At 38.5% G+C, this 14,023-nt stretch overlaps 2 protein-coding genes across 2 annotated transcripts in view; both read right to left on the bottom strand.

Annotated features, from left to right (window-relative positions):
- LOC109842311 (protein TsetseEP-like) lies at positions 27-12,971 on the bottom strand. Its single transcript, XM_020411206.1, has 3 exons — positions 12,866-12,971; positions 6,778-7,221; positions 27-427 (listed from the first exon to the last, which is right to left on the bottom strand). The coding sequence occupies exons 1-3, from the start codon at positions 12,969-12,971 to the stop codon at positions 27-29; spliced, it is 951 nt and encodes a 316-aa protein (XP_020266795.1).
- Positions 13,604-14,023, bottom strand: part of LOC109842310 (UDP-glucuronate 4-epimerase 1-like) — a 1,713-nt gene continuing 1,293 nt past the window's right edge. The window contains exon 2 of the mRNA XM_020411205.1: positions 13,604-14,021. Within this exon, the coding sequence (XP_020266794.1) occupies positions 13,755-14,021 (267 nt within the window). The 3' untranslated portion in view covers positions 13,604-13,754. The remainder of the gene's footprint in view (positions 14,022-14,023) is intronic.

Below are 14,023 nucleotides of genomic sequence, written 5' to 3'. Positions count from 1 at the left end.
ACTCACAATGCCTATAAATAGGGAGATCATCTCATTTCCTCTTCAAACTCAAAAACACTGCACCTCTTGCCGTATCTAAGACGTGTTACGCGAAAGCGAGAGGTGACAACAATGGCATTCTTGAAGACTGCGGCTCTTGCAATGCTCATCGGTTCATTTGTCATCATATCCGAGTCTCGTGTATTGGAGAAAGATCGAGAATTGCAGAAAGATCTCTCTATCGGCTTAGGTACTGGAGGTGGAGTGGCGATTGGCCTCGGTGGAGGTCTTGGTATTGGTTTGGGGGGCGACGGTGGTAGTGCCTCTGGTTCGGGTTCGGGCTCAGGCTCTGCCTCTGGTTCTGGTTCTGGTTCTGGCTCTGGTTCTGCCTCTGGGTCTGGTTCCGGATCTGGATCAGGCTCTGGAGCCGGCTCATCTGCCGGTTCTGCTTCGGCAGGTCAGAGTGCAGGTTAGGAGGCCTGACGTCTTGCGCGTCCTGGCGCAGCTCAGGCGCTGCTTCTGTGGCGGACGTCGGCGCGGAGGGCATGGCGAAGGGTATGGGTCGGGTCACGGTGAAGGGTCGGGTGAGGGATATGGTGAAGGTTATGGTGAGGGTTATGGCCGAGGGTATGGGAGTGGACACGGAAAGTGAGTGCGTATAATGATCAGTGTATGATTTCATGTATCGTTAGTTTTCATCTCTCATATATAATAAATAAGGAGATGATGGTGTGATGTCGTGTGATGATATAGCTAGCTTGGAATGACATGGTTTTTTTTAGCTTCCTAATAATATTATCCCTGATGTTTGTTGGCGCTTGTGGTTAAATCTGGAATAATACAGATATATAACAGCAAAAAACTGAACAGAAAACTAAGGTGCAGTAATTTAAAATTTTTCAACTCAGTTATTGTGCGTTTGTAAAACGTTGTGCTTAAAGCATTATTTGGCCTACTCCAGTGCAAGGATCCCAATGTCAAATTGCTTCCAGGAACAGCAGTCCAGTACTCTGGTGTGCACCGATCTAGTACTGTCAAGATCTCCTCGATTTATAAGGCAAAGATCTCCTCGATCTATCAAGTAAAGATCCCATCGATCTATCAGTCAAAGACCTCCTCGATCTATAAGACCTTCTCGGTCTAGGCATTGTTCCTACGAGCACTAGCTATTCTACAATATATATATCTGTATATATTGATTGTTGTTTTTGGAATGAATTTTTCTTAAGGATTTGGAATCTATTAATAGCATATGGGAAAATACTACGCACTAATAAAATAATATATTTTACTATGTATGTGGGGCCCACGAGTCCTAAATTTTTAACATTCAGCAGCCCACGTTTTCACGTTTTAAAAACTTATTTTAAACTTTGCTGCATAGCTGCACTTTTGGACTTTTAATTTTCAAAGATGGCTGCATTTGGACTTTAGTTTAAAAAGTTATCCAACATGTATCTTTTAATCATATTTCAATATATAAACAGGTTTCCTTCAGTACGACAAATTACAAAGGGTTGGATGGGAGTTGCACAGGATAGAAAATAAAGAGACTATTTTTCAATCATAATCTTCTAATATTTAATAGATGATTATAATATGTTTTAAGTGATGAGTGGCAAAATATGCAAATTACTTAAAGGAAAAATTGCTTCTAGCCCCTAATTCAATTACAAGTGTTCCACCCCTTCCCAAGACATTTTCAACGCTCCCAAAACCCCCGAAAGTAAACCCATTATTCTCTGAGCCCCAAAACACAAAATCCAAGAGTTTTAAACATGTGAAGACCATAATACTATTTCTCTCTTTCTCTTTTTTTTTATCTGTGATGATTTCCCTCTCCATCTCTGCGTGAATCCGGTGTCGTTGGATCTCAACCTGCAGCCTTACGAGATCAGCTGGCCCGTGGGCCACATGCCGCCTTCTATGATGCCTTCATCGCCACCGGCGATGGCGGTGGCTCCGTCGTCGACGAATCTTGTTCTTGGAGGGTGCTTTCAGCGGGAGATAATCGATGGGGCCCAAAGGCAGGAGGCCGATAGTGTCGGTGGGAGGGGACTGCCGTTCGTCGTCGATGTTGTTTTAATTTGGTTTTCTGTTTCCCTTTTTCCCCCTTCTTAGAACTTAGTGCGATTGTATATAGTTAAATTTGTTGCCTTTTACTTTAGCTTTTTTGGTTTCTAGTTTAGGAATGAAGGGGGAAGTGGAGTTCAGTTTTTGGAGTAAAAACTTTGGTGCTGGCGTAGCTATTTTGGTGATGAATTAAAGGCTCGGCTTCTTAGAAATTGATCTCTTTACCGGATATATGTGAAGGTGTTACAGGTTGATTGTTAAGGTTACGGGTCAGTTGTTAAGCTTAAGGGTTGGTTGTTAAGGTTACGAGTCGGTTGTTAAGGTTACGGATTGGTTGTTAAGATTATGGGTCGGTTGTTAAGGTTACGGGTCAGTTGTTAAAGTTACGGGTTGGTTGTGAACCTCGGTAACCTCCGTAACCTTAACAACTTACTCGCGTAACCTTAAAAATCAATGCGTAACCTTAACAACTGACCCTTAACCTTAACAATCGACCCGTAACTTTAACAACCAACCCGTAACATTAACAACTAACATGTAACCTTAACAACCAACGCATAGCCTTCACAACCCATAACCTTAACAACCGACGCTAAGCTTAACAATAGACCCGTAACCTTAACAACAAATCTGTAATCTTAACAACCAATTCTTAACCTTAACAACCGACCCCTAACCTTAACAACTAACCTGTAACACCTTCACAACCGACGCGTATCCTTCACAACCAACCAGTTGTTAAACCCTAGAGGGGGGTGATTAGGGTCTTATGCTAATCTAATCCGATTATATACCAATTAAAATTAATTAACAAGTTATCCTAGCAAGTATGAAATACAACAATATATGAGCTAGGATAAACAATATGAACAACGAGATATATCCTAATAAAGAGATATAGGCAATGTATGTGCAAGGATATATAAACTAACACAAGGGTAAACAAAATGAACTAGATAGTGGATGAAATAAATGAGCAATGCACAATTGGCGATATAAGATAAATGCAAAAGCAAATGCGCCAATGACAAACTCAAACACACTCAAATGATCATGAAGTTCGGACCTTCCGTCCTACGTCTCCGCTCCCCACTCCCGGGGAGAAATCCACTATCACAACCGGGTTTTCTACGCTCACCCGAATAACGTTTACACCTCACAGTGTCGGTTTTCAACGCTCACCGAACAACGTTCACTCCTCACGCTCGGTTTTCTAGTTCACCGAAAACTTCACAGCACACTCGGTTTTCTAGCTCACCGAAAACCTTACACCACTCACAATGTAACAAATATAAATTTGTTCTTTACAATAGATGAGAATTCAATTAAGCACAACTCAATGTTACAATCTCTCACAACCCCAAATATATTATGAATGCAAATACAATAAGCTCAAGTGGGTGTGTGTAACAATGAGATTCAATAAATCAAAACTAAACTCAATTAAAATCTAGCATATAGAAATTATAAACAAAATAATAAATAGCTAGAAATGAGTTTAGAGATTCTTCTCTGAATAATAAGATGGAGAGATGGAGATTGAAGCCCAAACAAGAAGATGATCTCCTTCACTTGTGAAAACCAAAACAGCTTTAAACCAAACCCTTAAACAAGCTTAAAATAAGCTTAAACTCTTTAAAAACATTCTCTTGGGTTACGCTTAGAACTGAGATCAAGGGGGTATTTATAGCCTCCCAAAACCTCAGCCAAAAACCCCAAACAAAATACCAAAAAGCCCCAGCCAACGGTAACAAGAAATAGCCGTTGGAACAGAACTGACAGAGCGGCGGTCGACCGAAAAAATTCGCGGTCGACCGATCCAGATCCCAAATTGAGAAAACGAGCGCAGACTTCTTCGATGGAAATTTCGAGCTCTCGGTCGACCGCGACGGTCGACCGACAAACTCTCTGCTGCCCACTGACGAAAGAACACAGGTGCGGTCGACCGGTGCGGTCGATCGAGGACTGATACATGAAAATGAAGTCTGAAAACTGTTTTTCTGATTTTAAAACACTGTTTAAAAATATGAATGATTGTAGACATGATAATAAATATGCTACAATGACTGGTTTCCAAAAAGGACTTCCCAAATAAAAAATATCATCATTTTGCAAAATAGTCCAAAACACGAAAATGTAAACATATGAATTTTGACATTTAGGCTAAACCATGTTTTGAAACTTTGCACAATGATTTTGTAGACTTAATAAAATATGTATATGATTATGGTTAAGTCCAAAAACTAAGAAAACAATATTTTCACAAAATTGCATATCCTATGCAATATATACTAAAACACAATAATAAATATGAAACATGTGATTTCATGAAAACTCAAAAACACATGGATCTTGAACTTGAATTGCATAAGCTTCACCAACATTCCACCAACCTCCTTTGAATATGATCGTTGAAGTTCTATTTCATCCATCCTCCAACTACGTTGTTTGTCTATAATAAATAAGAAAACACAAATACTAGACAAGCAATATTAGTGGTAAATTTTTTGTTAAACATTATCAAAACAAGAAGGCCAACACCAGTAACCTTCAAAACAAACATGTAACCTTCCTTCACCACCAACTCATAAGCTTAACAACAAACTTATTACCATAAAATAACAATAATATATAAATTTACATACTCTATTTTAATCTCAAGTTACCGAGGTTCACAACCAACCCGTAACCATAACAACCGACACATAACCTTAACAACCAACATGTAACCTTAACAACTAACCTGTAACCATAACAACTGACCCGTAACCTTAACAACCAATCCTTAACCTTAACAACTGATCCGTAACTTTAATAACCAAACCGTAACACCTTCACAACCAACACGTATCCTTCACAACAAACCTGTAACACCTTCATAACCGACGTGTATCCTTCACAATGAACCTGTAACCTTCAAAACCAACATGTAACCTCCCTTCACCACCAACTCATAAGCTTAACAACAAATTTGTTACCGTAAAATAGAAATAATATATAAATTTACATACTCTATTTTAATTTCAAGTCATCGATTTCCTTACAAGTATTCCGCCGATGAACGAACGTCGTTTTCTTCCCAGCGGTGAAACTTTTCCGCCGTTTCCTTTCAAATATTCTGCCGAAAAATACTAGTTTTCCCATGAATTTTTCTTCGCCTTTGAACAAATGCCGAAAAAGTATCACTGCCGATGTTGACACCATCGGAAAATTTTGAAGGGAACTAGTATTTTTCCCTTCAAAACCCATTTTAAATCATCACGGTAACATCATGAGAGAGAGGGGGGGGGGGATTATAGTTTTCACATGTTTTAAACTCTTGTGTTTTGTGTTTTGGGGGCTCAGTGAATTATGTGTTTGTTTTTGGGGGTTTTGGGAGCGTTGAAAAAGTCTTGAAAGGAGGTGAAACACTTGTAATGAAATTGGGGGCTAGAAGCAATTTCCCCTTACTTAAATTAACAATGCGTCGCTATCAGGTCTATATTATTAGCCAATTATAATCAAGAAAATGGGCTTATCACTAGTTAAAACTATAGGATACAAATTAATTCGTAGTTACTAGGCTTTATGTCTTTTTCACGAGCTATCCTAGTTACTAACTACTAGTATATATGCAAGAGCTCTCGACGCAACCTTGTTCTACGTATTTCTAGGTTTCTATTTTTGATTCTAAATTTCTGGTTTATGAGATCTTCAAGTGGCATAAATATTAGCAGGAACTCTAGGAACGCAAATTAGCTTGTAGTTTCAAGCCTGAAGTTTCTAATCTCAACTCAATGAAAACTCAAAACTCTTGAATCAGTAAATTATCTCTACAGGTAAATTATATATTCCTCAAATTTAGTTATATGCATATATACACTAGCATTAATCTCGATCAACAACCAAGAACCGGTAATGTCAGTTCTTCTATTGCATTTTGCATGTACGTCTAGAATTGTCTTTTAAAGATTGAATTAATTTAGAAGCCCAGTTTCCCTCATTCACTCTCCATAAGTTAAGGAGTGAGTAATCCGTGAGAAATTTACCATGTTACAATAATATTAATCCATATAAGTTTATGAAGAAGCCCCGAAAAACTTCCATGCGCGTGTAATGATCAATAATTCATGTCCAATTAGTCTATGAAAAAACTCCAAAAAGCTTCTCTGTCTCTCTGCTCTACGAAAAGGAGGGAATGAGGGTAATGCACGGAACGAGTGTAACGCGCAGCAAGTATAAATTTCAGAAAGAATCACGATGGTACGCGGAACGAGTCATGATTTAAATTAGTTAGAATATACCCCAATGCTTACTGTTAGTTGAACTGTGTAGAACAATAATTAGGACAAAATTAGGTCGCGCGTCAAGCTCACTAGATATATGGTTTATTCTCACGTTACTCAAATAAAAACCAAACTAATCATGGCTCGATCTCTTCAGTGCGCTAGCTAGAGCTAGTGGGCTACGTACCATCACTGTAAAGGGTCGAAAGAAAACGCGCGCCGTGTCGCTCCACTATCTACAAATTCAATCTCAGCCACAAACACACTATGCATGCGCAAGGCACGTGGCGCTCATTGCTAACAACACCCCGATCGACCCCAACCACCGCCACCACTAACTACTCCTAGTGCCCACTTCTCTTTGACTTTAATTTGCTCACTCATAATGCCTATAAATAAGGAGATCATCGACCTCGTTTCCTCTTCAACTCAGCACACTACAGCTCTTGCCATCTCTAACAAAGTGTTACCAGAAAGTGAGAGTTAACAACAATGGCATTCTTGAAGCCTTTGGCCCTTGCCATGCTCATGGCCTCGTTTGCCATCATATCCGAGTCTCGTGTACTGGTGGAGAAAGATCGAGAGTTGGAGAAAGATCTCTCTATCGGCCTGGGTGGCGGAGGTGGAGCGGCGATTGGCCTCGGTGGAGGTCTTGGTATTGGTTTGGGGGGTGACGGTGGTAGTGCCTCCGGCTCGGGTTCAGGCTCTGCCTCTGCTTCTGGTTCTGGTTCTGGCTCTGGCTCTGGCTCTGGTTCCGCATCTGGGTCTGGCTCCGGATCTGGATCGGGCTCTGGAGCTAGCTCATCAGCCGGTTCCGGAGCCGGATCTTCTGCAGGATCCGGTGCAGGCTCAGGGGCCGGATCATCTGCAGCGTCTGGTGCAGGCTCAGGTGCCGGCTCTGGGGCTAGACGTGGCCAAGGAGTAGATTCGGGCTCCGGGCATGGCGAAGGATATGGGTCAGGTCACGGTGAAGGATCTGGTGAGGGATCTGGTGAAGGTTATGGTGAGGGTTATGGACGAGGGTATGGTAGTGGACACGGAAAGTGAGTGCGTATAATGATCAGTGCATGATTTCATGTATCTCGTATCGCTCGGATTTCATATTATATTTTTTTTAATTAGCTCTTGTTAAGATTATGTCGATGTATCTTTCGATCCTACGTACTTTATATACAAATATGTTTCTTTTAAGGTAATTCAAGATGATGTAATACATGTTTTCTTCAATTCATGTCTAATGTTAACAAATGATAGCAAATGATTGTAATACGTTTGAGTGAAGAGTGGCAACATATGCAATTTACACGGAGTGCAGCATTATTTATAGGGAAAAATGCTTCCAGCCCCCAAAAACCAAGGAAACGTGCTTCCCACCCCCCCAAGACTTGGTCAATGAGTGTTTTACCCCCAAAAAGAAAAACTCCTTAAGGACCCAAAATATGGGACCAATAGAGGAGACAATTGAGGTGTCCCCCTCCTATTGGATAATGAATTGGCCATCATTAGTGATAGCCAACTCATTATCCAATAGGATGGGGACACCTCATTTGTCCCCCCTATTGGTCCCATATTTTGGGTCCCTGTAGCAAAGCTCCCCTCAAAAATAAAGATTCTGTTCTCTGAGCCCCCAAAACACAAAACCCAAGAGATTAAAATATGTGAAGACCATAATACCCTTCTCTCTCTCTTTCTTTTTTTATTAAAATATGATGTGGATTATTTTATTATTTTTATTTTCTCTCTCTCTTTATCATAATGTACTAAGATGATAGTTGAAATGATTGATGATTATTATTTTATTATTTTCATTTTCTCTCTCTCTTTATCATAATGTACTAAAATGATAGTTAAAATGATTGATGATTATTATTTTATTATTTTTGTTTTTTATTATTTTTCTTGTTTGTATTGCGAGATTGTTAAAGTTACGGGTTAATTGTTAAGGTTACGAGTTAATTGTTAATGTTACGGGTCAATTGTTAAGGTTGTGAATCCTCTCTCTCTCTCTCTCCTCTCTCTCTCTCTCTCTCTCTATCATGATGTTACTTTGATGATATTGAAATGATTGAAGAGGATTATTATTTTATTATTTTCATTTTTTATTCTTTTCGTATTTTTAGAATATTACTTGTTAAGGATAATGGTTGGTTGTAAAGCTTATGCATTTATTATTAAGGTTATGGGTTGGTTGTTAAGGTTACGGGTTTGTTATTAAGGTTATGGGTTTGTTATTAAGGTTACGGGTCAATTGTTAATGTTATGGATCCCTTCTCTCTCTCTCTCGTAACCTTAACAATTAAACCCGTAACCTTAATAATTAAACCGTAACCTTAACAATTAAACCGGTAACATTAACAATTAAACTCGTAACCTTAACAATAATTAAACCCATAACCTTAACAATTAAACCGTAACCTTAACAATTAAACCCGTAACCTTAACAATTAAAACCGTAACCTTAATAATTAAACCCGCAACCGTAATAATTAAACCCGTAACCTTAACAATTAAACACGTAACCTTAACAATTAAACCGTAACCGTAATAATTAAACCCGTAACCTTAACAATTAAACATGTAACCTTAACAATTAAACCGTAATCGTAATAATTAAACCCGTAACCTTAACAATTAAACACGTAACCTTAACAATTAAACTCGTAACCTTAACAATTAAACTCGTAACTTTAACAACAAATCTGTAACCTACACAACAAACCCATAACCTTAACAACAAACTCGTAACCTTAACAACCAACCCGTAACCTTAACAAACAATGCATAACCTTTACAACCAACTATTATCCTTAACAACAAATATTCTAAAAATACGAAAAGAATAAAAAACAAAAATAATAAAATAATAATCCTCTTCAATCATTTCAATATCATCAAAGTAACATCATGATATATAGAGAGAGAGGATTCATAACCTTAACAATTGACCCGTAACATTAACAATTAACTCGTAACATTAACAATTAACCCGTAACTTTAACAATCTTCCAATACAAACAACGAAAATAATAAAAAACAAAAATAATAAAATAATCATCATCAATTATTTCAACTATCATCTCAATACATCATGATAAAGAGAGAGAGAAAACAAAAATAATAAAATAATCATCATCATATTTTAATAAAAAAAGAAAAAGAGAGAGAAGGGTATTATGGTCTTCATATATTTTAATCTCTTGGGTTTTGTGTTTTGGGGCTCAGAGAACAGAAACTTTATTTTTTAGGGGTAAAACACCCATTGATAAAGTCTTGGGGGGTGGGAAGCACGTTTCCTTAGCCTTTGGGGGCTGGAAGCATTTTTCCCTTATTTATATTAAGAGTACATCTAGTAAATATAGAGCTTTTGGGAGGAAAAGATAAATTTATTTATTATATCGTGATGTTTATATACATGTATAAGACTAAAGAGTCTAGGTGGAATGTTATCATGTCTATATTAATTATTAGACACTTAAAATTAAGAAAATAGTCTTGCCAATTTTAAAAGTAGAGGATACAAATCCATTGTTTGTAGGCGTTATGTCTTTTTCACAGGCTATCCTAATTATTAACCACAAGAGTTTCGAGTCACTTTTCAGCAAGAAAATTAAATGTTTTCACTGCAGATTTTATTATTGTCGCTGCTGATGTAGTTGTTATTGTTATTATATTATTGTTATCAGGAGGAGGCAATTGGATGATTATGGTTCCTTAACACTCGACACGATCGCGGCTTGCGTATTGGTTCAATGCCAATGTTTTTAGCCGTTATGTAATGGATGATTTGAATGCTGAATAAAATATCTAAATATTTCTATAATAATAATAATAAGTTCCTACATGCTGAGTTTGGATTTAAAACACATTAGTTTTTACCTCCATTTTAAATAGCATTAATGTGTTCATGTCTCTTTCTAAAGTGTGCATTAGCTCTAGATGCAACTTCGTCATAGGATTTCTGATTTTTATTTTGGTTACCCCTTTCTGAGTTTTTAGCTTGGAAATATGTTGGAAATCTGACATGATTATGCGGGGTTCAGATTCTTCCCCCCCAACCCACCCACCCAGCCTTTCAATTCAATTTTTCACATTTTCTGGAAAATCAAGTAGACAACCCCACAAACTTAAATGGGCTAAGGCCCTTATTTCCTGGAAAAACAAAATATAATTAAAACTTAAACTCTTTTCCGAGTTGGTAAATGTCTACAAGTAAATTATTATTTTTAAATTTAGTAATATGCACATGAACTCGGATTAGTTAGTCTTGATCATCCTGTAACTGACAATGTCCTTCTTATTGCATTTTATTGCCAATATTTGATTGCAGTTAGAAGGTGACTGAGTGAAATGGCCTTAACTTAAAGCCCATATTTAACACAGCCGAAAACTGACTAATGTCCATCTCTTTTGGGCTGAGAGAATAGCAAAAAAAAAATTACTTATATTTTTTGAGGGTTGATTGAGAATAGATCCCCTCCTATCACTCAATTGCAATTAGATACCCTTGTAGTTCGATTTCTATAAATAGATCCCTATGGTACTAGCCCGATGCCAATCCACTCTCTTAGTGAATTTTTTCAACCATTTTAAAAGTTAAAAAAATAGCAACCAGAGGTTTATACTCACAAATAGATCTATAAGAGATATATCCGTCTTTTCAAAACTTTTTTAACGGTTTGAAGTGTAAATCAAATTTCATCCAATGAGTTTATTGATGTAGAACACACGGTAGACACGTTTATGTCAAAGTGGGACAGTCGCAAGCCCAAATATGGGCATGATCGAAGAAAATAACTTGTTTCGAAGAAACGGTCGTAACTTTCAAACCGTACGTCGGAATTAGACGAATTATATATGAAAATCGACTATCTCAATGAGACGGGGCCATCCAAACTGAGGGTTCGGTTTGCTTCCTCAGTTTCGTCAAATTCCTTACGGTTTGAGAGATATCTGCATTTTTGTCCGTTTTTACTATTTTTAGTAATTCTTTAGGAGTTGTTTTGATTAGGAAACAAAGCCGATTTGATCTCAGATTTGACCGGTGGACTTTCCTAGTCGTAAGGAGTATGTCAAAGTGGGACAGTCGCAAGCCCAAATATGGGCATGATCGAAGAAAATAACTTGTTTCGAAGAAACGGTCGTAACTTTCAAACCGTACGTCGGAATTAGACGAATTATATATGAAAATCGACTATCTCAATGAGACGGGGCCATCCAAACTGAGGGTTCGGTTTGCTTCCTCAGTTTCGTCAAATTCCTTACGGTTTGAGAGATATCTGCATTTTTGTCCGTTTTTACTATTTTTAGTAATTCTTTAGGAGTTGTTTTGATTAGGAAACAAAGCCGATTTGATCTCAGATTTGACCGGTGGACTTTCCTAGTCGTAAGGAGTCTTTTTAGGACTTTTAATGTTTTAGGATTTTTTTTTACTATTTTTGGTAAGGCATAATCCTTGTAGGAGTTTGAGTCCTTGTAAAAGTCTTGTTTCTTTTCTATTTAAGTAGGGTCTTGTAAGCCCTACATGCATAACTTCGATTAATAAATTTTCGTTTTTCTTCAATATTTACTTCGTGGATTCAAAGCTCTTAGTGGATTTGAAGGTTGTCCTTGGTGGATTCCGAGGCTACTACTTTCGCGTTGCGTCATCTATTCGCACAAATAGAACTACAAAAGGTCTATTCATAATGGATGATACCACGTGGGGTCTATCGGCAATTAACCTTCTATTGTTCTTGAATCAAACAATTAATGTAATGCCAATTTCTTCTGCTCGCTTCCTTTTCTTCGGAATCAATCAATGATATACCTTCACTGTCGTGAAAGTGATATCCTTGTTGCAGAAAAGAATCTGGAGTTTATGTACACACTAAGTAAAGTTACATCAACGTATTCTTCTTTAAGATTCTTTAAATTCCTTTGGGAGTTGAGATTTAGAATTGGAGCAAGGAATATTCCAAGTTATCAGACAGCTAACTAATAAGAGCATCAAATTAACCTAGAAGATTTATACACGGAATGTTCTATCTTAGATTCCTAAATTACTCGTGAGCGACTAATTAACCTTATATCTCTATTGAAATATTTTTCTTCCTTTTCCCATTTGATTAGTTTGCACATGTAGTTTTAGACAGGTCCTCTTCTCAAATGAAGGTGTCCTGAAAATGGGTCTAAGGTGATAATACATTAATACCCCTCTTGACGACGCTTGAGAGTGTCGATGCTCGAACCCGGGGCCTTCTCGATCTCTTGATATGAGCTGAGTTTGTAACTAGCCACCAAAAGAATTGAGAAACACAGCGTACTCTTTATAATCACCATCACTTATTGTTTAGTATATAACTACAATTTATTTTGACGAGTGGAAAATTAAAATAAATTCAATTCAGCCCAACATAAGTTAATTGCTCATTAACTCCACCACTAACCGCCCAAAGTCTCTCATAGTCTCCATATTCAGCCCAACACCATGTGCCTTTATGCTCTAAAATCTCAGCCTCTTCGTTAGTTAGGTAAAGCGTCACTTTATCTCCATCCTCTCTCTCTCTCACCGACGCTTTCGGTGTACGTCACTACACTCAACTCCAGTGTGTTGCACTCCACGACAACACTCATCCTACCGTCCACGTGGCCTTTAAGAACACCACAAGGACGCATCAAAGAGGGCCATACCGAATTTGGGAATCTCGGTAGGATCGTGATAAGGTCGGGCCCCACGCGGTCGAGGACCAGATTGTTCAGCACCTCGGCTTTTAGCTCGCACGGATTCTAGTGCAGTGTGAAAGCTAACTTTTGGCGGGCCCACTGTTATAACGGGTCCAAAATAGTCGATGTCTAGATGGGCCCGTCCGAGCAACAGACCCGTAACGGGCACCGCTTTGTCCAGCTGGATGACGCATGCTGTAAGAAAAGGCAAGGACGATCGGACGGCATCCGTACACTTTGTACGCCACGCGGCGAAATCTAGAGGTACGATCTTCGACCCTAGCTGTCGGTGCATAAGTTATTCGTACATCCACAGCTGGCGCACATTCCTTGGAACTTAGACACTAATCTCTTCCAGCTATTTAATTCCGCAATTAAATAAACAATAAAAACTAAGATAACTAACTCAGGAAAAACCCCGAGACGCGTCGGTTATTTACGTCATTGCCATCGCCACTTCCGGTAATCCGGCGATGCGCCGGCGAGAAGCTAAGAAGTAGCGGAAATAAATGCAGACTCTTTTTTTTTTTTACAGAAAACCCCACAACACGAAGAGAATTTAAAAATGAAGGCCGATAATGTAGTAAAGTAGACAACCACCCCCCATCTCCTTCCCCTTTCCGTCTCCGCCAAGCAAAGAATCGGTGTTTTTTCGGGACATTGACAAAAAAAACCCCTAATAATCGAATCTTTTTAAGTAAAAAGAACATCAAAACAAAAAAGTTTCCAAATAATTTACAAATTCTTCCCTACTCTCGCATACCCATAGTAGGAGAGGTACCACTTAACAAATTTCTTCAGCCCCGCCTCCAAATTCGTGGTGGGCTTGTACCCGAGCTCAGCCCTGGCGTAGCTGATGTTAGCATGAGTAAAAGGCACGTCGCCGTTGCCCGGCATCTCGATGACATTCTTCTTCGCCTTCACCTTCAAATGCTTCTCCAAGATCGAAACCAACGTGGGCACGGTCACCGGCGATGTGTTCCCCAAATTGAAGATCCTATACT

The sequence above is a fragment of the Asparagus officinalis genome, chromosome 5, assembly GCF_001876935.1.
Source record: "Asparagus officinalis chromosome 5, Aspof.V1, whole genome shotgun sequence".
NCBI lineage: Eukaryota > Viridiplantae > Streptophyta > Magnoliopsida > Asparagales > Asparagaceae > Asparagus > Asparagus officinalis.
The sequence above is the reverse complement of the archived record's forward strand: the minus strand, read 5'-3'. Positions and strand labels throughout refer to the sequence as shown.